The sequence below is a fragment of the Folsomia candida genome, unplaced genomic scaffold (assembly GCF_002217175.1).
Source record: "Folsomia candida strain VU population unplaced genomic scaffold, ASM221717v1 Fcan01_Sc006, whole genome shotgun sequence".
Classification (NCBI taxonomy): domain Eukaryota; kingdom Metazoa; phylum Arthropoda; class Collembola; order Entomobryomorpha; family Isotomidae; genus Folsomia; species Folsomia candida.
In genome coordinates, this window is record NW_019091198.1 from 5,604,480 (window position 1) to 5,627,524 (window position 23,045).

General features: G+C 36.2%; 7 protein-coding genes across 12 annotated transcripts; 5 read left to right on the plus strand and 2 right to left on the minus strand.

Annotated features, from left to right (window-relative positions):
• Positions 1 to 18: 18 nt before the first annotated feature.
• On the plus strand, positions 19 to 3,936 carry LOC110851485. Its single transcript, XM_022098593.2, has 11 exons — positions 19 to 172; positions 256 to 563; positions 649 to 918; positions 1,001 to 1,105; positions 1,187 to 1,457; positions 1,532 to 2,120; positions 2,218 to 2,992; positions 3,099 to 3,276; positions 3,356 to 3,501; positions 3,575 to 3,701; positions 3,779 to 3,936. Exons 2-10 carry the CDS (start codon positions 288 to 290, stop codon positions 3,641 to 3,643), a joined length of 2,679 nt encoding a protein of 892 aa, XP_021954285.2. The 5' UTR covers positions 19 to 172; positions 256 to 287; the 3' UTR covers positions 3,644 to 3,701; positions 3,779 to 3,936.
• On the minus strand, positions 3,682 to 5,244 carry LOC110851489 (histone RNA hairpin-binding protein). Of its 2 annotated transcripts, none has more exons than XM_022099280.2 (4): positions 5,113 to 5,244; positions 4,077 to 4,263; positions 3,915 to 4,000; positions 3,682 to 3,820 (listed from the first exon to the last, which is right to left on the minus strand). In XM_022099280.2, the coding sequence occupies exons 2-4, from the start codon at positions 4,256 to 4,258 to the stop codon at positions 3,741 to 3,743; spliced, it is 348 nt and encodes a 115-aa protein (XP_021954972.1). In that variant the 5' UTR covers positions 4,259 to 4,263; positions 5,113 to 5,244; the 3' UTR covers positions 3,682 to 3,740. The 2 variants fall into 2 exon arrangements, with proteins under 2 accessions (XP_021954972.1, XP_021954974.1); XM_022099282.2 differs by lacking the exon at positions 5,113 to 5,244 and adding an exon at positions 4,569 to 4,714.
• A 317-nt stretch (positions 5,245 to 5,561) lies between these two features.
• LOC110851484 (metal transporter CNNM4) lies at positions 5,562 to 11,666 on the plus strand. 2 transcript variants are annotated; one of them, XM_022099274.2, is made up of 17 exons: positions 5,562 to 5,700; positions 7,178 to 7,271; positions 7,345 to 7,551; positions 7,666 to 7,907; positions 7,968 to 8,319; positions 8,415 to 8,921; positions 8,994 to 9,170; positions 9,265 to 9,342; positions 9,433 to 9,526; positions 9,595 to 9,786; positions 9,886 to 10,026; positions 10,093 to 10,233; positions 10,319 to 10,446; positions 10,527 to 10,665; positions 10,747 to 10,970; positions 11,087 to 11,155; positions 11,230 to 11,666. In XM_022099274.2, the coding sequence occupies exons 3-17, from the start codon at positions 7,438 to 7,440 to the stop codon at positions 11,458 to 11,460; spliced, it is 2,829 nt and encodes a 942-aa protein (XP_021954966.1). In that variant the 5' UTR covers positions 5,562 to 5,700; positions 7,178 to 7,271; positions 7,345 to 7,437; the 3' UTR covers positions 11,461 to 11,666. The 2 variants fall into 2 exon arrangements, with proteins under 2 accessions (XP_021954966.1, XP_021954965.1); XM_022099273.2 differs by having other exon boundaries at positions 7,345 to 7,907.
• A 143-nt stretch (positions 11,667 to 11,809) lies between these two features.
• On the plus strand, positions 11,810 to 15,075 carry LOC110851486 (zinc transporter 9). Its single transcript, XM_022099276.2, has 9 exons — positions 11,810 to 12,558; positions 12,648 to 12,730; positions 12,825 to 12,919; positions 13,004 to 13,044; positions 13,148 to 13,442; positions 13,522 to 13,633; positions 13,714 to 13,872; positions 14,167 to 14,411; positions 14,489 to 15,075. The coding sequence occupies exons 1-9, from the start codon at positions 12,176 to 12,178 to the stop codon at positions 14,645 to 14,647; spliced, it is 1,572 nt and encodes a 523-aa protein (XP_021954968.1). The 5' UTR covers positions 11,810 to 12,175; the 3' UTR covers positions 14,648 to 15,075.
• LOC110851488 lies at positions 14,404 to 15,991 on the minus strand. Of its 3 annotated transcripts, none has more exons than XM_022099279.2 (7): positions 15,740 to 15,991; positions 15,601 to 15,667; positions 15,299 to 15,501; positions 15,081 to 15,203; positions 14,819 to 14,997; positions 14,683 to 14,735; positions 14,404 to 14,612 (listed from the first exon to the last, which is right to left on the minus strand). In XM_022099279.2, exons 1-6 carry the CDS (start codon positions 15,890 to 15,892, stop codon positions 14,687 to 14,689), a joined length of 774 nt encoding a protein of 257 aa, XP_021954971.1. In that variant the 5' UTR covers positions 15,893 to 15,991; the 3' UTR covers positions 14,404 to 14,612; positions 14,683 to 14,686. The 3 variants fall into 3 exon arrangements, with proteins under 3 accessions (XP_021954971.1, XP_021954970.1, XP_021954969.1); XM_022099278.2 differs by having other exon boundaries at positions 14,404 to 14,591; positions 15,299 to 15,504; XM_022099277.2 differs by having other exon boundaries at positions 15,299 to 15,504.
• A 1,574-nt stretch (positions 15,992 to 17,565) lies between these two features.
• Positions 17,566 to 20,316, plus strand: LOC118436064. The gene is made up of 4 exons (XM_035853147.1): positions 17,566 to 18,078; positions 19,172 to 19,525; positions 19,713 to 19,774; positions 19,843 to 20,316. The coding sequence occupies exons 1-3, from the start codon at positions 17,795 to 17,797 to the stop codon at positions 19,750 to 19,752; spliced, it is 678 nt and encodes a 225-aa protein (XP_035709040.1). The 5' UTR covers positions 17,566 to 17,794; the 3' UTR covers positions 19,753 to 19,774; positions 19,843 to 20,316.
• A 1,372-nt stretch (positions 20,317 to 21,688) lies between these two features.
• LOC118436094 lies at positions 21,689 to 22,959 on the plus strand. 2 transcript variants are annotated; one of them, XM_035853260.1, is made up of 3 exons: positions 21,689 to 22,512; positions 22,636 to 22,740; positions 22,819 to 22,959. In XM_035853260.1, exons 1-3 carry the CDS (start codon positions 22,290 to 22,292, stop codon positions 22,950 to 22,952), a joined length of 462 nt encoding a protein of 153 aa, XP_035709153.1. In that variant the 5' UTR covers positions 21,689 to 22,289; the 3' UTR covers positions 22,953 to 22,959. The 2 variants fall into 2 exon arrangements, with proteins under 2 accessions (XP_035709153.1, XP_035709154.1); XM_035853261.1 differs by having other exon boundaries at positions 21,704 to 22,512; positions 22,636 to 22,747.
• Positions 22,960 to 23,045: the final 86 nt, after the last annotated feature.

Consider the following 23,045-nt stretch of genomic DNA (forward strand, 5'->3'; position numbering starts at 1 on the left):
GAGAAAGTTGACTTGGTTGGCGCGATCAGCCGTTAAAAAAAGCCGCGATTCATACTCGCTCGCGCTTAATTCATCAGGAAAGTTTTTTGCGAGCTTGGATAATTTGGAAAAATTAGTGAATTACAAAATAAATAATTGATAAAAATTATAGTGCCTTATGTGTGAAATGCAAGTGAGTAAAATTAGAATATTTTTTTTAATTTGAAAATAATTATAATTTATAAACATTTAATTCGTGCTGTTTGTTTATTCCAGGTTGTAATTTCACATCATCATTATTTGTAAAGATGTCTGGTCATGCTGATCACCATTCGGATGATAAGTATGAAAAAGGAAGAAAACGTGACATTTCGCCATCCGCTTCACAATCGTCTGGATTAGAGTGGGACTCTTCGGCGGACGTGTTGACCTTCGCTCGTCACGTGGGGGTTGGGCCTGCTTCTGGTCTTGATACAGGGGTTCAAACGACAGATTTGGCACATGAGGTTGACCCGAACTTGGCTGGACCTTCGACTGGACCGAGGAGGATTGTAAGGTCTCGTTCATATGAATACCCGACTGAGGTAAGTTGTGGATAATTTTGCATTTTAATTTATAACTGGAATTTGTGTACGATATATATGTAGTCTGAAATTTGCAATTCCATAGACTCGTCATGATGAGCATCTTAGTCAACAACATAAATTAAGTCTTGGAGAATTGGCCCAACGACCGTTAGCATTGGTACACAACTGGGTGAGGAATCGCTATTTGGATCCGGATTCTAGTGATGCAAATTTATTGGAAACTATGGTCAGTGGATTTACATCTCGTCGACAGTTTATTGAGGCAGTGCAACCTGAAAGGCCGGTGTCGACGACTTCCACAATTGTGTCTACGATTATTCCACCACCAAATTCGAGACCAGACTCTCAAAAAGTAAGGTGGTTGGGTAAATTTTGAGGAGAATATTAATATTTATTAATTTTCGATATTTTAATAATTTGCCGTTTCGTCATAGTCAAGTTCTGGACATTCAAGTTTGCCAAATGATTTGAAACGATTGGACGCTGAAATTGGCATAAGCAGTGAGGAACATGTGAATAGGACACATTCCAATGAAGCGGTGCATACATAAATAACTGGATAATTTATATGGGAAAACTATTACTAATTGTTTTATTCGTAATTTTGATTTATTTTCTAGGTTGGTACAAAGTCTCGAGAAGTAATTCCACCCCGGTCACAATCCATGTCAAAGCTTGAACTTGGATTATATGATTCGACTACGGCTCCTACCGTTAGTTCACGCGGATCTGGTCTCTCGCGATACACCTTATCCGATTTTTCCACAGAGATGGATCGTATTCGACAAAGCCAAAAAGATTCAAGCGGAATGGGAATGAAGGGAAGTGGAATATCTGATTGGTTGGAAGTTGGAATGACGAAGTCGGAGAAGGAATTCAAGAAAAAGAAAGGCGAGTCAAACTATATCTGATTATAAAGTGTTAAAATAGTAAAATTGATGATTAATTTGATATTCTATTCACAGATAAAAACGACAGCGATCGTTCTTCATCCATGATATTTGTTGAAGTTAAACATGATTTCGACACTAAAAACAAGAGTGGACGTTACGAGGACCTTTCTGTTCGAAATATTGGGGTTCAGACTAGTACTATTGGAAAGGATTCCTCTGATGAAATCCGTGGTTCTACGCTTTCGGGATGCTCAAGTATTTATCATTCCACTCCCGCTGGCTATCGTCAGGCGAATTTTGCGAAAAACTCTAAGGATGAAAAAGTGGATAAAAAACAAAAGAGCAGTGGATTGAGGAGCCAGCCAGTTGTACCGTTTGCAGCTGCCTCAAGAAAAAGTTCTCACAAACATCATCATGCTCATCATAGCAGAAATCATGATACAGAAATCAGCTCACTTATCGAGTCCAGACATGAAGATGTACAGAAAACGGGTACGAGTTCAAGTGACTTAAGTCCGCCCTGTTTTTTACTCGATAAGCTAGTAAAGACCCAGACATCCCAGCTTAAGAAAAAGGATGTTGCAGATGCGATTGAAATTCATAGAGATTATCATGTGAAAAAAGTTCGCCATGAACTCAGACAACTTGAAAAATTAAACCAGTATGTTTTGTTGACCTGTTGTTATATAATTATTGATATGTTTGATGACCAATTAGTACGAGTTCAATGGTTTGTTTTTTTGCTTCTCCTTTAACAGATTACTGGGTCGATATTTTAGCGAACGCCAGCGTCAGAAAAAGAAACAACGTTATTCTTCATCAGAAACCGAAGCCCAGACCACTCCTTACGAGGACACTCCACATTCTAGCCTTGGAAAAAGTCGTGGTAGTCCTCGAAAAAATGTTCGAGTCGATTCTGACAAGCAGAAAAGTTCTTCCCGTAGTTCACCAAAGAATCCTATGAGCGAGCCCAGTTTAACCGGAATAAGCGACTTGTTGAAAGACATAAAGCAAAGTTCTTCCCAAGGACGAAGAGATTCAGTGGAGAAGAAACTAGATGAGCTAATGGACGCGTTTTCATTTATTGCGGGGATGCTAATAGAAAAAGATGATAAGAAGAACGTTTCTACAAAGGAGGGCAAAAAGGAAACGAAAAAACCTTGCACTCAAACAAAACCGAAGGAAAATAAACAACCGCCTTGCGAGCCTCCGAAACCTCCAGTTGCCTACTTTATTCCATTTACCAATTGCCAGGGTCAATATGTATTTCGAAAGGAGGATATCGACTTCACCGGTGGAGGTGGTCGAAAACCAGAAAAACCTGTCGTCAACACTGAGAGTAGAACCGTGAGTCGGCAACAACGACCACAAAGGGACACTGCTGCTGGAGGAAGCAGAGATGAAGAAGAGGAAGAAAATGGTTCAGGATCTTGGGAAGATGCAAATGAGGACATTGAAAATAGAGATCCAGCCGATGCAGAAATTCCTTATGTAAACCAACGCCCTGCTGCCAAACCTACCTTTACTCTCCAAGTAATTAAAGAATTATATTTATGGCAATTCATTTAGTCACGGTATATTTTGAAGCCTTTACATGTTCAAGTAAATATTTAATCAGTCCATATTTGTTAAACTATAGGATGCTTTTGAGCGTCGATGTCCGAACTTTCTATCGCGCCTTCGAGAAAGAGAAGCAGTACTGGCACGGATAAAGTCTGAAAGGGAACTTCGCGCAGAAAAAAAGCGAGAGTGGATTCGCTTGTATGGAAAAACTAACAGGGACTTGGAGGATCTTGATTCGATGCTTCCACCAAAAGGTACATAAATCAATCAAATAAAAGAAATATGCCCTTTGAGCTTAGTGAGAATAATTATTATATGACATGATGCAATTAGGTCCAAGGCTTATGACCACGAAAGAGATGCGAGAGATTACAAAGCGACATTACAAAAATCTGCCAGAAGTTCAAGACAAAGTTATCCAAAAGAGAGCGCTGGAAGAAAAGAAAACCAACCGAATTATGTCTCAAGTTTTTGCGCAGGTAGCCTATTGTTTTGTGTGACCATATTAATTAACTGCTACATTTAAATATAACATAACACTCTCTATTATAGCAACTGCAAAAAGGCGTGTTGAATGGAGAAGTAAATTTTATCCACTCACGGAGTTTGCTTCGTCGATGAACAATTCTTGCTATTTAAATGAATTACGTGCAACTTTATGATATTCGAAAAATCAAAGGTTTTATTCCTCCTGTTCTTAACTATTGTTTATATGAATTTAATTATTGCATTGTTTAGACAACTTATTGTTCTTAGGGTTGGGTCCATCTGGATTGTAAGCATGAAGAAGGAGCCGCCCTGAATAAAATTATTAACAAAATTATGTTCGCTATTTAAAAAAATTCTACACACCCGACAAATGAACTAGAAAATTATTTAATTAATGTCTTACACATCCGAACCTCTCCATCCCACCCTCGTCGACTAGCCTTCTTACGCATATTCGGTGTGGCTGGTGATGCTGGTGATCGAGCCTCTCTATTAATACAAAAATGTCTAAATTTCTACAAATTGTTTAATAAACCGTATTTCTAACTGTAAACAAAAAACTTACTTTGGAACCGTATTCAGATAGTTGGCATATTCCACCGTATTCTTGCCATAGTTGATCTGCTTTTGTCGCCTGGCCAGCGTGATTGGGTCAGTCTCCTGAACTTTCGGAGGAACATGAACCTCCTTTTCGTTGAGCACCTTATTCACTCGAGACGTATCCTTGGTCTTCCAAAATGGACCCATGTTTACTAATTAATAATTTAACGAAAATGGACAATTAAAACACAGGCACATAAAAAAAATCCTTCGATTTACTAAGTTTCACTACAGCTACTCCACTCTATCCGTCAGAAGAAGTTGTGCTTGCAATTTCTCAAAAGCTAAAGTAAATATGACTTTTTGATTCAAAGAATCAGTGGAAAATTTGCAAAATTTCATGGAGAATATTGAGTGCATAGTGATTTGCATTCTACAGGTCAGCGTGTAAGGGCCGTCCATGCAATACGTTCCCAAAAACTCCCAACATATTATGACACAAATACGTTTGTATTACCTAAGACACTTGATCAAATTTCAGTGGCACCGACTCTGCACGTAGTATATGGACGGCCCCGTCAGCAGATGAAATTTTCATCTGCTCGCATGTGCTCAATATTAACTTGACCACCACACATATTTTGCACATTTGCTTAGCGTAGGAAAAGGAATAAGCAAAAAGCAAAGGTCTTTTTGGATGCCGTGCTATTCTTCCCTGCTCCTCCTGCTGGTCTACAATGTGTAAAATATCACTACACAATAACTAGAAAATTCATCCTCGCTATTAAAATAGACTTCATTTACATGCTGTTGATTAGTTGATCAACTGCACTCGGTACTTTGCATTCAATAGTGATGTAAAATAATAATTGCATGTTTCACGCTGACACAACTGAGAAACTAACTGGTCCAATTTAATCCATCCCATTCATCGTCCAAGTTCAAAGGTTCGTTGTCCTCCGCCGGTGTGCATAATAATTCGACGTTTGGAATTAATTTGCATCCATCATCATCCGACCAAAACAGTTTTTAAACATATTGAATTGATTCAATCGACTCACCAAACTCGATCGTCGTGGGTTTGCTTGCTGGCGTGGAGAAATAATAATTTGGCCGTCTGCCAGCTAATCCAAAATCGGAGAGCCGAATTAAAGGAAATAGAAAACGGATAGTAACAACTTGTAACAAAGAACGGAAGAAGAATTTTATTTTCTAAAGTGTCGTTAATTTCTTGGTCAATGGCAGTATCAATTATCGGCCAGGATGGCGATTTTTAATAATCACAAGATTGTCAATTTCGTCTCAGCAGCAATAAGTTTGTCCTCGTCTTTCAGCACTTTTGTCAATAATTTTAGTACACTCAGAACTTACGTTTTAATGACTACATGGTGTTTTAGTTCTTAACAAAAAATCAATTTCGACGAATTTTATTCTTAAGGAAAGATCTGAAATTAATTGCTCACTAGTTCACTTCGTGATATAAGAATAACCGGTGCAGAAGAATATTAAATGCTCAAGTTTTATTAATTGTTAATTTGTTGTACATAAACAAGTAAATATATGTGTATGCTTTCCGGATTGTTTACAACAAACACTTCCAAAAACTTCTTCCACGACGAGTTGGCCAATGCAGTCCAAAGTTAACTAAGGTGAGCATTATAATTTTAATATTATAACTATTGATTTAGATTCGAAAATATGGTATGATTCTGAATATTGTTTCGTGGTTTACGTGGTGCACGAAGCCGGTTTGTCTTTGTTGTTGGTTCTTCTGTTCTACGTAATTGTTATCTGATATGTACTTTACTACTACTAGTAGTAAATAAATGTGAATGATGTAATAGGATCTAAGCACATGCGATCCGGTTTCATCCCATAGCCGGTAGCAAGTCCGTTAATTAGCCACATGTGACATGAGGTGATGCATTTAATGAAACTAGGCAAGTCTAAATCCATAAACATGGGTACAAAAATGAACACAATTTTCAAAATATAAAAGTTTTTCCTTATAGAGTGACGTAATTGTTAATTTTACAAGTTTGATTGGGTGAAAATGCGAGAAGATCTTGCGGCCATTCATTTAAATTCGTTTAAACCAATTATTTATGGAATGCTCAATAAACACACACAAAGGGAAAAGCTGCTTCAAACTCATCTCAAGCATCTCAGATTTTTTCATGTATGGATGGAAAATATGCTGATGAATGTCGATCTAATTGATGTACAGTACTTCATTATATATGTATGCATATGGTGATGTAATAGATTAGATTACATCTTTATTTTATCTTCGCAGTTTAAATTACAGTCAGGACATTTATAATTGTGTCTGCTAAAACTAATTTTCTTCTTTACGCGCAGAATATTTCTGGGAACCGTTTATGTTTATGTCGGATAATGTCAACATATAAATGACAAATGGTTGAAAGTTCTGTATATCGCTATAATTTGTTCCAGTTTAATCCCATGACTCATGCAATTCTTATTAAAAATACTACTAGAATGAAGTCGCACAAAATCGCATAAATATTCTAGTGTGTTAATTCATGATCTTAATTAAGCTTACTAAATTTTTAGTAAGTAAACCTTCCCCTAGAAAGCTCGGTAATAAAGGCATAATTCGTCTTCCCGAATTTGACATACAATCAATCGAACAATCAATTGTCTAGAGTTATACATGTAGTTTATACTGGACAAAATGGGAAAAGATTAGATTATTTATCGTACACAAAGGTTAACTGGCATAATATTTATGCATACTAAGGTATACAACCTCAACCCTACTAACTCCACAACCTAGATTATGCACATTATCGATTCAAAGTTTCACTTTTCCGCATTGATAATTAACATAGCAGTAATATTGCATAGGGTTTTGTTTTATTAGCAATTGGGTTAAGGTAATAAAACCGATAATAAGATAGAATGCGGACCTTTTTTTGGACTTACATAAATAAATAACAGCTATGCAAACTTATACTTCTTGCGCTACAATGAGATTTTGCATTTCTATTTATTAAATGGAGTATACGGAAGGGGTGCGTCTTCGTATTTTAAGCATACACGTAGATCTTGGTTGTTATGTATGTATATATTTGTACTCATTGCTAATTTTTTGTGTTTCAGATAGTGAGACTTTCTTCTGTGCATAGGATTCCATCGTATTTTATTTGTAGACAGCTTTATCCATCAATTCGTTGGGTCCTTGTTCCGTCAAAAGGTATATTGAATATTGATTGAAATATTCTCAGTTCATTATGTTTGTTAAATGTGACATGTTTTCTTGATCACAGATTATAAGAATCACCAACAACTTAATCTCAGATCTGCTTCACACACATCCATCATCTTTAAAAGAAATTAAAACAGCAACTTTGTAACATATAATGGGAAGGGGTTTGCACAACTTGTTGTTGTGCTTTTGGTTAATACCCATACTTGTCGTGGGACGCGTTGTTGTTAAGAATGAGGAAGGACCTCGCCTTGATGACTACCTAGATGTGAGTACAATTCAAGATTCTCCAGAACAACCAATTTTTGACAGCAATAAAGGACCTATGCGTAAAGTTTTTATACCCGAGACTGGATCTTCTAACCTACTAAATGATCAGCAGATTGAATTAACAACGTCTCTACAACCGCTGCGATCAATCTGCGATCCAGAAAAATTTGTTGATTTGAGTAGTATTTTCCAATCTACCAACTCGAGAATTCTCACCGATGAAGAAGATGTCTCATTCTACTTTTGTACACGACGTTGTAATAAGGACGTGTGTCTCTGGTGGCACCAGGGCCCATTGGTCACACTCAATTTCAATAAGCTAAAACAACAGTACGATTATCATCCGAAAACACGGTAAATCAAGTTAATTTAACAAAAATGTGTGTTTTTGTAATTTAAGTTTCCATTGTTTAGGAGTCCAAGTTTAGCATCGGTAGACGAAGGATTCTCCCATGCTGCACATGAATCAAGTAATACTCAGGATGCTCAAGGAATTGTTGACGTGAAGTCTAGAAACAAAAGAGCCTCTGACGACACAAATGACAAGAAAAATGTGGTCCATGATGATGCTAAAATAATTGGAATGTCGTTTGAATATTCATCTGATAAAAAGCTAATCGAGTACGACATTAATGGATCTCCAAAAGTTCTTGAAAGTCTCTTAGTAAAGATGCGAATTTACGGAAAATTTGACAATACTACATTATTCAAGCTTTCAAAATTTCAAAAATGTGACGATCCCAACAATCAAGAACAAGTAGTTTCAGTAAGTTAGATATTATTCCGACCTTAGAATTCTCATTTTAAATAGTTATATCATGATCACTGCCAGTAATTTTAAATTGTATCTTATCTGTCTAGATTGTCGCCGACGAATCTGGCACAACGGGTACCCTTGAAGTTACAATGCCTCGAGTAGGAGAATTGCACGAAGTGTTTTTGTGTCTCAAAACTCCTGGAATGTTACATTTTGCTCGCCAAGGGGAATATGGCGATGAAGGACAATTTGTGAAACCTACGCTTGTGATCAAATTACAAAAACCTCTGCTTCCACTGTGGCTTCATCTCTTCCTCTTACTTGCTCTTCTCTCTCTTTCCGGATTATTTTCTGGTTTGAATCTTGGACTCATGAGTTTAAATAAAACGGATTTGAAAATCATCATCAACACGGGAACATCATCTGAACGGCACTACGCTTCCGCGATAGCCCCCGTTCGAAACCATGGAAATTTTCTCCTTTGTTGCCTACTATTCAGTAATGTTTTGGTAAATTCCTCACTGACAATACTAGTTGACGTCCTCATATCGGGTATTATGGCTGTTATCTGTGCCACCCTGGCGATCGTAGTCTTCGGAGAGATTATACCTGTAATTATAATAATATAATTCATAATATAATTAATTAATATTAATATTAATTAATAATATAATTATTATTAGCAAGCCATCTGCTCGAGATATGGCCTTGCTGTTGGTGCCAAGACCATCTACATTACCAAGTTCTTTATGCTCATCACTGCACCTCTGGCTTTACCTTTGAGTAAAGTTTTAGATTGGATACTAGGCGAGGAAATTGGAAGTGTATACACTAGAGAACGCCTTAAGGAATTGCTTCGGGTAACCAATTACTGTAGATTTACAGTATTAAATAGAGTGTTCACAAATGCTTTAATATAGTGGCCTCATAATCATAATGTCGTCCATATTCTAGGTTACCCAAGATTACCACGGTTTAGCAACAGATGAAGTGGGAATAATTTCCGGGGCACTGGATATGAAATCAAAGACTGTAAGGTTTAATAATTTCACATTATTTACATATAAAGTAACATAAGCAGTCATTGGTAATTAATATAAATGTTGTAAATATTTTCAATAGGTCAAAGACGTAATGGTTCGCCTTGATAATACTTTCATGTTGCCTATTACATCAGTTTTAGATTTCGATACAATGTCAGAAGTCGAATACCATGGTAGGTTCAAGTAAATCACAATAAATCATACATTGCATTCTATGCTTTAATGCGACTTAAAATAACAGGTTACTCTCGAATTCCTGTGTTTGAAAATGAACGAAAAAATATTGTTGGGCTACTGAACATCAAGCAACTTACCCTACTAGATGTGAACGATAATATTCCTCTGAAAACTGTAGTTGAATATTATCATAACAAATTGTTCTTTGTCTTTGAGAATGTTCGTCTGGATTTCATGCTGAAGACATTTAGGGAAGGTATGTATATACGTCCTCCCATTATTTTCATTCTCTCTGTGAGAGGATCCCAAACCTTAAAGCCAAATTCTAATTCTACGTTGCGTACATATTTCATAGGAGCAAATGGACATATGGCGTTTGTCCAACGAATAAATGACCAGGGTGAAGGGGATCCATACTATGAAACTATTGGAATTTTAACACTGGAAGATGTATTAGAAGAGCTTTTGCAAGCTGAAATTATGGACGAAAGCGATAGTAAGCATAGAAATTGTCCAGTTTGAATTTTAATTTTACAGTATTTTACCTGCATTTTACTTTTAGTTGGAAAACATGAAGCCAGACTTACAAATGGTGTGCGACCCAAGAATTCAGCCGCTTTTGCTTTGATGAGAAGAAAACCGAAGACTCGAGTGGAACTTCCTGCACCCCTGGCGCTAGCTACTGTGCAATTTTTAACCACGAGTAAAATAACATTAATATTATTTTTTCTTGGTCATATCTAGTTTATCGAGTTAGTCTACTAATAATGATTCTATTGAAATTGTAGGCGTTGAACCTTTCAGCAAGACCATTTTGTCGCTTTCGATCTTGAAACGCCTAGTATCAAACTGTGCCCATTACATTAAACTTCCAAGACACCGAGGAAACATTCCGGACATTATTCTCTACGAGGAGGTATGCATAATGAGATCCCAGCTCTTTGTAAATTTAAAAGAGTACAATTAATGTCTAACTATTTGGATTAATTATTGTAGGGAAAACCATCCGAGTATTTCATAATAATTCTGGAAGGAAGGGTAGAAGTCACTGTTGGAAAAGAGAAACTTACTTATGAAAGCGGTGCATTTACGACATTTGGAAAAGATTTCCTAATATCTGCTTTGGCCGCCGATAGTACGTTTGCATATAACAACTACCATGATTCTAATTTTAACCAGTATATTAATATCTTAACAAATATCTTTACAATTGCAGAGGTTGGGAGTGCACCATCTACTACTGCTGTTGATAAATCTGATCTGAAATCTAAAAAACGCACATTTATCCCGGATTACACTGTTCGAGTTACTACAAATTTGCACTATCTGATGTTGAAATACAGTGCTTATAAAGCTGCCATATTAGCAACCGGGATAGAGCGGTCAAATGCAGACCCTACCCAGGCTCATAGTAACTATTGGCAAGAGGAGATTGACAAGGTCAGTACAGTATAAACCTTAGATTATGATGTAACGTATAAATCAAGGCAGTTGAACATATCACTATGCAATGTATGTACTGTACATACAAACTAATAGTTCTTAATTGATTATAGATTCTTGAAAAAATTTCCTCATATGATGACGACGCTGGATCTGAAACCAGTCGACGACCCAGAATTTCGGTATAAAATCCTAAATTAATTTGATCAATTTTCCATACATTATAATGCAATCATGCATTTCTATGCAATTTCAGCGAGATGAAAGCTTCCGAGCTCCTAACATTACTTTTGGTGAAAACGAGGGCCTCACGCGTAAAATATCATTTCCCGTTATTGGAGAATCTGGGTTTGAAAAAGACGAAAAAACTGGTCTGGTTCCTGACGCAATTTACATGAGAACACCAATTATTCCTGAAGAAAAGTTAACAGACGAGGAGAACAATATTAAAGAGCCGAACGAGGAGACGAAACTTTTAATAAAGTGACGATGTGATTGACGGAACGGTGCCCTGAAAAATGAATCTGTTGTGTGCTGAATTTTAAGTTGATTTTAACGAAATTTTTTTAATGGACTGACACTCTTAAAGGGATTTCTTGTGTATACAAGTTTGTTTAATATGTTATTAAATTTATTTTTGAATGAAATCTCCTGGTCTTTTGTGATAATAAATAAAACATTGTACAACTGTCACATCCGGTAACTACATCTAAATCAATATTTTGATTCATTGTTGTTCACATTTACTTTAAATCTGTAAGTAACAAGTTCATAAAAGACCAATGGTTTCTAACTAAAATACATAGTGTACAACTTTTGTATAGGAAGAAACGCTTCTCTCTCTCCTCACTGTAAAGTAAGCACACTGTGCCCCGACTCGACGGAAATCGCAGGTGGAAACTGGAACAATTGACAAACTGGCAAATACTCTCAATTTGTCAAAAAACATCCACCTTGATAAAGAATTAATTGCAGTCTTGTTTATCGTTATCAAACTCGACGCTAAAAAGTGACGAAACTCAAAATTAACACTTAAAAATTGCACTCGTTAAGGTGTAAAGGATGAGAAGTTTGTAAATAAAAGACGCTGGTTGCCATCAGCTGTACAGGAACATTGACATTGTTAATTGCTTCAGTTCTCCGCAAGTTAGTTTTACAAAATCTTAAAGTTTGTTAAAACTTGTGAAGAAATCTACGTCATCATGCTCGCCGTCCGCACCCTCAGCATTTGCTGTGGGGCAACGACGCGACGTGTTTTATATCAGCCAACCAACTTTGTAAGGAGGAAACTGGGCAATTTTAGAGCCTTGTCGACATCATCTGTTCATCGAAGTTCGTCGGATCCTCCAAATCCTCCGATCGTACCGGGGGCTGAACCTATCGCAGTGGCCCCAGAGGTGGTAAAACAGCGCCCCAAAAGAGCCCTGACCTCCACCGAGAGGAACTTTATCACCCCGGTGAGAGCGATGCAAGACTTTTTACTGAAGACAAACGATTTGGCTGGACTTCGTAAAACGATGAGGCGATCGCCACATGCTGACGAACCTCCAATAAGTGTATATTGGAGAAGAGATGTAGAACAAAGGTAACTGAGTTAATGTAAATATTATCGGATAAGCTCCCGACATTAATGTGATGAGTCGTTTTTAGTATGGGCTGAATTTTAATTGACAGGGCAGTGGAAATTTGGGGGAGTTGGGACGAATTGAAGAAGGAGAAAAGAAGACGTGGACAGCAAAATGAAGAATATTTAGACGGTAATAGTTTAGTGATTATAAAACAATAATTGTATGACAATGCGGTAAATTATTATCTTCACAAGTCTTAATTTACTAATGTATTGTGTTACAGCACTGACAAATATTAAACGCATTTTGAAAAAGTATCGCAAAGAGTACAAAGAAGAAGAATTTGTAAATGCCAAAGATGGGCCAATGCAGACGCTGGTGAGTTATGAAACCTTTAAATTTACTGAACTTAAATGAAGAGGTTAAAGTTGTACCTAAAACTGTACCCTAACATTATTTCAGATGCATGGCTCTGGTCGCATTGTAGTCACTGCAATTACTATGTGAGTTTATTTTAAAAAAACACAAGAAATGTACATGTACATAAACTTCATGTTACGTGTATATGTTATCATATTGTTTTTACAATGTTTCCTTGTTTTCTAGAAATGGAACTAATTTTGTAATTAAAATGCTGGCCTGGTCAATGACGGGGTCACATAGCATGTTTGCTGAGGCCATTCACTCGTTGGCCGACACTATTAATCAAGTCATCCTCGCATACGGTATTCACAAGTCAACCCAGAGGGCAAATTTAGATCATCCATATGGATATGCAAATATGAGACATGTCGCTTCCCTGATATCGGGAGTTGGAATTTTCTGTGTGGGAGCTGGTCTCTCTTTTTACCACGGAATTACCGGTCTCATTAGCCAAGAGCCGATTGAATCTCTGTATTGGGTAGGAATTGAGAGTTATACTTGAGTACTGATTATACTAACATAAGGATTACAACAATTACATATATTATCATTTTCAGGCATTTTATATTCTGGCTGGATCTTTAGTTTCGGAAGGTGCAACGTTATACTTGGCTGCCAATTCAGTTCGAAAACGAGCAAAGGACTTGAATATGACGTTTAAAGAATTCAGTAAGTTCTTATCAGCACAGCTCATTGAAAGACAACCTATTTAGATTTAGAATGTATTTTAAATGTTTTTGAAAATTTAGTTCTACGTGGTCGAGATCCATCGTTAAACGTTGTGATACTTGAAGACACTGCCGCCGTTGCTGGTGTGGCTGTTGCAGCCTCATGCATGGCTCTAACAATGTGGACCAACTCTCCCATTCCAGATTCCGCTGGGTCTCTAGTTATTGGAGGCCTCCTAGGTAAAGTGGTCAACTCTTTTTGGTTTAAGACCTAAAGTGCAAACATGATGTAGCCCGAGCCAGTAATTTTTCTCGTCTCTCACCCAATTTCGATAAACCGTAAGGGTAACCCTGTTTGAGACCAATATTTTACATAAGAGCCATATATTGTTATTGCACATCAATTCTTCCCAGCATGCAGAAAATTAATATTATATTGAATATTGAATATTCCATAAGTTTTGGCTCGGGCTAAAAAAATATTTTTTTTTCTGAAATATATCTTAACCATCTTTTTTGTATACTATTTTAAAGGTGGGGTTGCGTCCTTCATTATATACTCAAATAGCGCAGCTTTAGTTGGTAGATCCATTCCGAGAGACAACTTGGATCAGATCAATGGTGAATTAGAACAAGATGTCATGATTCGTGCGATTCATGACGTGAAAGGAATCGATATGGGAAACATGCTTGTTCGATACAAGGCAGAAGTGGACTTTGATGGGCGTGAACTTACCAAGTCCTACATAGATAAACAAGATTTTAAGCAACTGTTTGAGGTAACGGAAACCTAGTTATTTCCAATTTTTATTTAATTACAAATACATAAATAACTAATACTAATAAATGTTTTTAGGAGTTCAAGGTGGTTAAGACTGAAGAAGACCTTGAAAATTTTCTCCTGAAACATGGAGAAGGCATTGTAGACACTTTGGGGGCTGAGATTGACCGTATTGAAACTAAACTTAAGCAAACACATCCTGAAATCAGACATTGCGACTTAGAAATTCTATAATATTTAATTGTTGTTTAACCACTTAATTGACGTACCTAATTAAAAGAGGGCATTCTCGTCCTCTTCTCCTGTGGGTATTTGCATACACCTACAGCGGTAAAAAAATATTGTTAGTATTATATGTACTATATATGTAGGTTAAGCTTCTATGTTAAATTATTCACAACTGACCGACACATGCTTGGAACCCAAACTCGCAAACGGCCACAAGACTTTGGAATGCATTTGCACTCGCAAGTTAAGTCATCCCAGTACCGGAGTGGTTCCATATTTGAAAACTGCATTTCAAGGCATTTGTGTTTCTCTTCCTGGACTTTGCAACTACACGCGCAGTTGTTGGCGTCATAAGTCTATCATTTTGTATTTTAGTTAAAGTCGGACGTATTAACAGTGATACAAAAAAATAAATATAATATTTGGACAATGTATGAACCTGGTGTTTTGAACAATGATGACTTTCGACTGCACACTTGCACCGGCATTCTTCATGCTGTAGCAATTCATATTCCACGCATGTTTGCTTATTTGTGACATTGCTTTTGTCAAACTTGTAGACCTGCATTTTAAAAATTTTCTCAACTACTCATCAAAATACGATTTTAAAATTTTCAAAGTATTTGCATATTTACTACAAATAATATTTATTCGTACCGGAATTCGAATTGTCGACGTTTTGCTTGGCAAACAAGACCTCGGATGATTACAATGTCCTGCACAACGTTTTACTTGCGCAACAGAAGGCACGATGGCAAAATTTGGGGCAGGAGGTCTGAGCTTCACCGTTTTCAAAACAGGTTTTGAACAATCTAACGCTTTTATAGATCTATGTATTTCGTTGACATTGGAACACATTCCTGCTGGACACATTGAACTCTTAGAGTAACTTCTGGAATATCTTTGCTACCTTCAATGACAAAAATGCCTTATCGTTGCTATAAATTGTTTGTGATTACCTTCTCTGGCTAACCTCCCCTCCGCATCATCAGAACTTGGAGGATTTGGAACAAACGCCGCCGTATCCTATGCAAGAATGTGAACGTCGTTACATGAAATATCTTATATAAGAACAATTTTAGGCATTTGGGAACTCACCTGCTTTGGTATTGTTTCGTGATAATCTTCATTGTAATAATAATCTTCTTCAGAAGAGGGAGGATACCTGTTCCTGTAAAATGTGTGAATTGAGTCAGCCCACGATACGGAAATAATGAGACAAAATGTGATAATTTGTTGACGGAGATGCATTTTTATCTTATCTTTTCTACTACGAAAACTATCTCAAAAATGAATAAATATATATGTCAGTCCAAAAATATAACAATTTATCTGCATTCTAGTTACGCCAAGTACATTTGATACTTATAGTAATTTTATTAAAGAAAATGAGATATTGAGTCATTGCATTTGACAGTTCAGGAAAACCGACCGGATGTGGAGTTTATGGTTTCGTCCTATCCAGAAAAAACAATTAAGTACGATCACGCACAATTAAGTGAAATCTAACCCAATTTTTGGATTTTCTTAAATAACTGGTCATATATTTTTGGATGAGAATATGCTTCTTGCGGAAATTACATACGTAGTGACACTAGTGACATGCTTTCTTCTCAGGAATGAAAAGCTGTGCAGAGCTGTCTGGTTCATGTAAAATTCGAGACAAACATGTGAATGGATTCTTGGAAATCAAACTATTATCAAGGTCCATTGACTTAAATTGTGTTAAAATTACAGTCCTAATTACTTAGACAAAATTATTTATTTGATATGGATTTCATTTAATACACAAATTGATTAATTAAATAATTTATACAAATTTTATTCAATTTATTATTTCAACGTTGTTAGCGTTGGGAAAATGTAGATTCTTGTAGTCTTTAGGACGCTGATTTCGAATCTGAGGTCAGTTTTTAGGTTGCCACATCATGGGAAGGGTCACATGGTTAAGAAATTTTGCTAAAATTTCTCACTAAATTAGGTACATTCAATTAAATTTGAAACGTACTGGATCACTTTGACAAAATACATAATGACATATAATCCGAGGACACACGCGTGTAAATTATTATAAGTGTACACTTATAATAATTTGCCTGAGATTCCGCAGCTGGCTTGAGGACACATAAAATTATAAAGCTACAAATAAATATAAGGTTGTATTTTGTAGTATGAATAAATTAGCCACGCGTTGGCATAAATTCACATAATTCTGTAGTATTTGTCAATCGGAGAGTGAAACGTGCTTTTCGTTACAATTTGAGGCTTATTCTTACAAAACGACATATCCTGGAGGGGCATGAATGACCATCAGCCAAATGATGTCAATTTATTATTTTGTGTCATTGCGATCATCACTTTTTACGTAGTTAGTTCACCATCACAGATCTGTGAATAAAAATAATCAAATCACTAACTAATGCTTAAGTAGTTAGTTATCTAGCCTTTCATTATGTTACATTAAATTATTAGCGAGATGAAATGAAAAACATCAACAGGTTTTCCTCTGATACTTTGGAGCATGTTGATGCGAAATGCGATATACCATTTGTGCAATTTCAGAGGAGAAAGCAAGGTAAAAGCGTAATGCCTAGAAAACGAGTCAGCGTTTGACAGTCGCCAAACCCCAAATGTTACTCAAATGCTCCAGATTTGCCATACATTATTCAGTCCACATTTCAGTGCTCAACAGACAAGTTCACCCGTGCAAACTTCACCTACCAATTGTTGCATGCACTATATTTTCACTTTGAGAAAGTATAATTACGGAAACTTTCTTGGTTACTGAACTCTTTCACTAGATACTTTTTCCAAGTTTGTAACAATGTGTTCCTTCCTAATGTTACTTTCATAAGCTGTTTTCATGGACTTTAGTTTGTGGTCTTTGAATCTTGATAAAACTTAAGGATTGTTTCTAGTCAAATAAGTATGTGAAAATAATTTTGCTGATAATAAAGGAGTTGAAAAACTCTAGATATAAATATGTATTTCCAAACCTTGACTGCATAATGGAAAAATGGGGGGAAATGCAATAAGTTGATCTAAAATTTTGCTGAGTGACACTTTTATAGGAAAGTGGTGACACGGTTTCATAATGTGAAGGATGATAAATTTAGTAATAATGATAACAATCAAAATTAGTTGAACAATAAGATGATGAACATTCCCATGAAGGATTTTGGTTTAAACAACATAGTTCAAAATCATGGAGTCCTTTCGGAAACTTTGCCCCTTATCGAGTCTCCTCCTCCTCCGCATGACTACGAGTATTTGTGCCACCCCACCAGCATTGTGCACCAACCACAACATCTGCATACAAATATTCCTCAAAGTGGGGTCAGCGGGGACTGCATCTCTTCGCAACAATCCCATAATAATGGTGTTGTACATTATGGCAATCAAGGACCATCTACAACGTATTCGCTTATGTCGTTCTCGTAAGTACATGCACATTTCCACTCTCGTTTGAGAATTGAAAAAGTGTGTAACGTTATAAGTAAAATATTGCATAAGCAAATTCAAATGACAAATGTGTCAAGTAAATGTTCTGTTAGAAGTTGTTGTTTGTTCTGCTAGATACTCTACTGTCTCAATAAATTCGTTTCGCCATTCATACAGATATCGAGTATTGTGCAATTTCGATTGTTTCCTGAAATAGGCATAACTAATTTTGTATTGCTCGTGCATCATCCATTTAAGTACACTTAATTTGACTCCAGTACGGAAATACAAAATAAAGAGCAAGAGAGCACAAGTTTCACAATGTTCTTTCTAAATATCAGACAAAAATAAAAGTGTGTCAGCAGGAAACATTGTAGAAGACATTCTCGAAGACAAGCAATGTTTAGGACAAATTTTCTTTTTTGCGAAGACTGAGTTGCCAATTTGAGAAAGACTTGGGAATAATAAAATAATATGGGTGCCCTGTGAGACGACATTCGTATTATTAGATCTTCCGCATATAATGCGTAAATGTATATACGCATCAAACAAATCCAATTTGATTTGATTTGATTTTGATCATGGGTTATTTGTGAAAGCAAAAAATACTGCAAGGTACACATATTTTGCACGTCTCTTCATGCCAAGTTAGTTAATGTAATTATGGAAATTCAATCACCTCAAGTAAAAATCAAAGCGTGAAAGTATTTAGTTGCTCATTTCATTTGCACACATTTATAAGTAGCTTTTGTTCAGGGATTGATATCAGATCGTACTTTATACCCTTGATTTAACTCATTATAATGACTATTATTTGTGGCTGACATAATTTTCTCAAGGTTTAAATCATGTCGGTGGAAGGCTAATTATCTGTCTCTACTTACGTAATTAGCTGACAATAAAGTACGTGTTTTTGTGCATTTCAGTGTAAATATTTGTACTTCTCGTTTCCAGAACCTTAGAACAGTACGTAGATGCACGTAGTACAAAAACGGGGTCATTCGTATCGAATAAGTTTGGCAAAGTTTTGTTCAAATTGAACTCGGTGCAGAACAAACGAGGCTAATTGCTTGCTTTTGTTGTGTGCAGGGAAAGGGAGAGTGTCACAACAAGTTTATATAACTTGGTGACCACAACACCGGTCTTGACGACTGCAACTATAATTAACCCTCCGACCTATGGTCCACACATTCTGAGCACCCACGAAACCGTCTCATCCATTCCCAACCAAGGTGGAGTCGGTCATCGTGACACCGACGGAGTCTCATCAACGTCTCCAAGTGATCACAGGTACGACGAGTTGGGCAATCTCCGAGCCAGGAATGAATCTTTTCCGGCATTACACAACAATTATCCGCCTGGTCATGAACGGAAGATGAATTATCAACACCATTTCAATTCATCGCAATCATCACATCATCGCAAAAGGAAACGTCAAAGTCGGTAAGTTAATCTGATTTGGATTATGTATGATATTTATTATCAAGTATCACGCATTTATGTACACGGAAATTATTACAAGGGTAAAAATAGTTTGTATGTAAGTATATCTTACGTATCTATAAATTGCATGAGTTGAAGACCATTGAAAACACATAAGCAATGATTATGACAAGATGCTTTCTCATAGTTGGAATAAATCAAAAGCCACAATTTTGCAACCCTCTTGAGTGCATGGCGTATTATGGAATTGTAAGATAACCACTTGGACCATTTCAGTCATGTATCCTCTTCTTAGCTAAAATATTTACATTACGCAGGATTCGTGTAGTTTGGGGAGAGAAGATTTGAGCTGCACTTTCGGAAATTAAAAATGTCTTTGATGTTTCAAGTTGAAGTCAGAAATATTTCATAAGTATAGCAATTCAAAGGAACATGATACATTCTAATTGATTTCTGGGAACGTGGACAGCTTAAACTAATCAACAAGTACAAATAGTTATTTTAGGATTAGTGAAATGTACATGCTCATCGTTACTGAAACAAAGCAAGCCAACGGGCAATGTTGGACGCAATATGTAATACCCGTTGGCACTTTAGAAGACACAATAAAGCCAACGTCGCGTCGGTGGAATGTATGTGAACGTGGTTGCTACTTTTACATGTAGACTGTAAAAATGCTAAGAATACACTCCTTATTCGGTCTATTACCACAAGTTGCATTATGAATTGACGGTAAGAAGCAGCTCCGACTCGAGACACAAATTAAATAAATAAACAAAAGTTACAAAACTGCCTCCAAACAAATTCACGCCAGAATGAATTTAATTCAATTATTATACAACATGAAACATGAGGATTTTTGATTCCACAGCTCTCCTTTCATTCAACTGTGGGTTTATGTACATCAAGGCTGTTGTTATACATAAGACTCAGATTGAAATCAGGGTTGTGTGAGCCACACTCGTTCTTATTCTGAAAAGGCACATTCAAAAAGAACATGGGTGTGAAATATAAATGGTAATATTTTTTATTGCAAATATTGCACCAAAAAAAATATTACCACATTTCACACCCATGTACTTTTTGAATGTGCCTTTTCAGAAGAAGATTTGGTGTACCTCGAAACAGCCTGGATAGAAATCATGGCACAATTCGAATTGTATTTATATGCCTTGAACTTACTTAAATACGACGCCCTCGTCTGTCTGCATTCTAGGAAAATGTATGTATGTACATAGACCTGCCGTTGTTTTAATTTTTTTGAAGAAGGGAATTCCAGCTCTCTCAACTTAATCCTTAGAGTTTTTCATGAAGAGAAAGCTGAGTTGAAACCTCCACCAGCGCAGAAATTTTCACTTATTTGCACTTGTACTTACTTTCACAATAAATCTTGGAGCAGGTCTCACGATTTTGAAACAAAGTAGAGAGGCTGTACATATCATTTTGAAGTCCTTGGAAAGAAATGTCATCACGATCACGCTTCAGCGTTATGTAATAATAATAACGTTAGGGTTAGGCTTGTCCTTCAACACGTTTATCTGTGTGTTTTTATTCAAGAAGATCAGTTTGACAGTAATTGACACGGTTTTAGTTGTTTCACATGCGATGCAAAAATGCTTCATTTACTTTACTTGACTTGTATGCATGTGCCGTTTAAAGTATACATTTTTTAATATTTAGCAATATCCTGGTTTATACATATGTTAAGGCTTAGATATATATGTACATATGTAATAGTGCAACAGGTAGGTAGAATTTCAAAATACGACAATTTAGGGAACTACACAACAATTTGAAGTATTCATATCTGCTGCTACCTATTTATAACTTTTATGATTTAAAATTCAAATTAATAATGCTACTGTTGACTATGAGTGTTACTTTGTGACAATATTTTCTAGTAAGAGCGAATTCTTTTTACAAAACAGTATTACAAATTCGTCATCTTGACTTGAAATTTTATTCGTTTCCACAAATGAAAGTCAGACACACTTGTCTTCAAGTCAAGTGTAACTCTTCTGTGACAATTTAATAACACAACACGAGTCCCAAATGAAATTCAATATCTCGGGAAATAAATAACCTTAAAACTCAAGACTTTTGTATGTAGGAGGAGAGGGTTTAATATTTGAGACAATCAAGTTGTATTAATTTGTCTTGTGTCTCATGTTTCAATTACTGTGATAAAAACTTTGCAAGAAAGCAAATTGGCGAAAGTAGTACTGTTTACTTGTCATACTGCAAATTATAGTGTTCTGTCTGTCATTTCACCTGTTGTCTGTACACCTAATTGGACAAGGGTTCGATTTCCGGAAACAAATCGACAAGCATCCCAGATAACAGGTCGCTATGAATTCGCTTAGAGAATTCGCATGTCGCGTTAAAACAGAGAACTCGAATTCTCTCAGATTTCGTTATTATTCTCGTATCGAATTCGCATCGAATTCGGTAATTATTCGTACCTAAATTCGATATTACGCTCATTTCAGAATTCGTAACGAATTAGACTCGAATTCTCAGAGAATTCTTCTATCGAATTCGAAACGACTTCACTATGAATTCTTAAACGAATTCGCTGTTATTGTAGTTAGGAATTCTCCCCGATTTCGATAGGAATTCTTCTTACAGGAATAGGAGACTATATACTGTTCGCCTTAAATCTCGAATTCGTAAATAATCCTTAGAGAATTCACTGTGATTTCTCTCTTTCACGCTGTTATTATATTTTTAAGTAATTTTAGCTGCCACATTCAAATCTTTCCTCATGGGAAGGAGACGACTTTTTCAGTTGAGTGCTCGCCAAAAAAGAAGACTTGTAAAAAGACGAAGTGAAATTTTTGAGGAAAATTTAAATAGTGACCTAGTCCAGGCCGAAGGGGAAAACATTTATTTAGAACAAGTGTTCGAAGAAGATCTGGAAGAAATTGAAGTCGGAAGTAACACGAGTGAAGGAAGTTCAACTGAAACAATTAGCTCAGAAAGCGAAGGTGAAATTGATACTTTCGATATTACATATAGTATCCAAAATTGGTCCCTTGAATTTAAAATTCCTCATAATGCAATCTCATTATGCAACACTCTAAAACATTTTAAAAATATGTTAATCTCAGATGCGGTAGCAGCTCACCCTAGGACTCCAAATTTTCCAGACGAGGGCACAGTTGACGAAGAAATACACAAATCTCTTAAGAACGTCGCAGATAGAGTTGGGAAGCGTATGAGGTACAAATATATACAATCGATAATAACTGTTGGAAAAGATTTTAGAAATAACATTAGTATATTTTCAATAGGAAGTGACTTAACATCGCGGCCAATTTCACTACCAGGGTCATCTGATTATTCAACTTATGTTTATTTTAATGTAAACAGTTATGTATATTACATGATATTTAGAATAAATAAAATAAACTATAAGCTGGATTAACTCGAAATATAGGAGAAATCGTATCGATTTATTACTTAATTCGCAGTGAATTCGTATAGAAGTCGCATTAAATTCGTGGAGAAGTCGCATTGA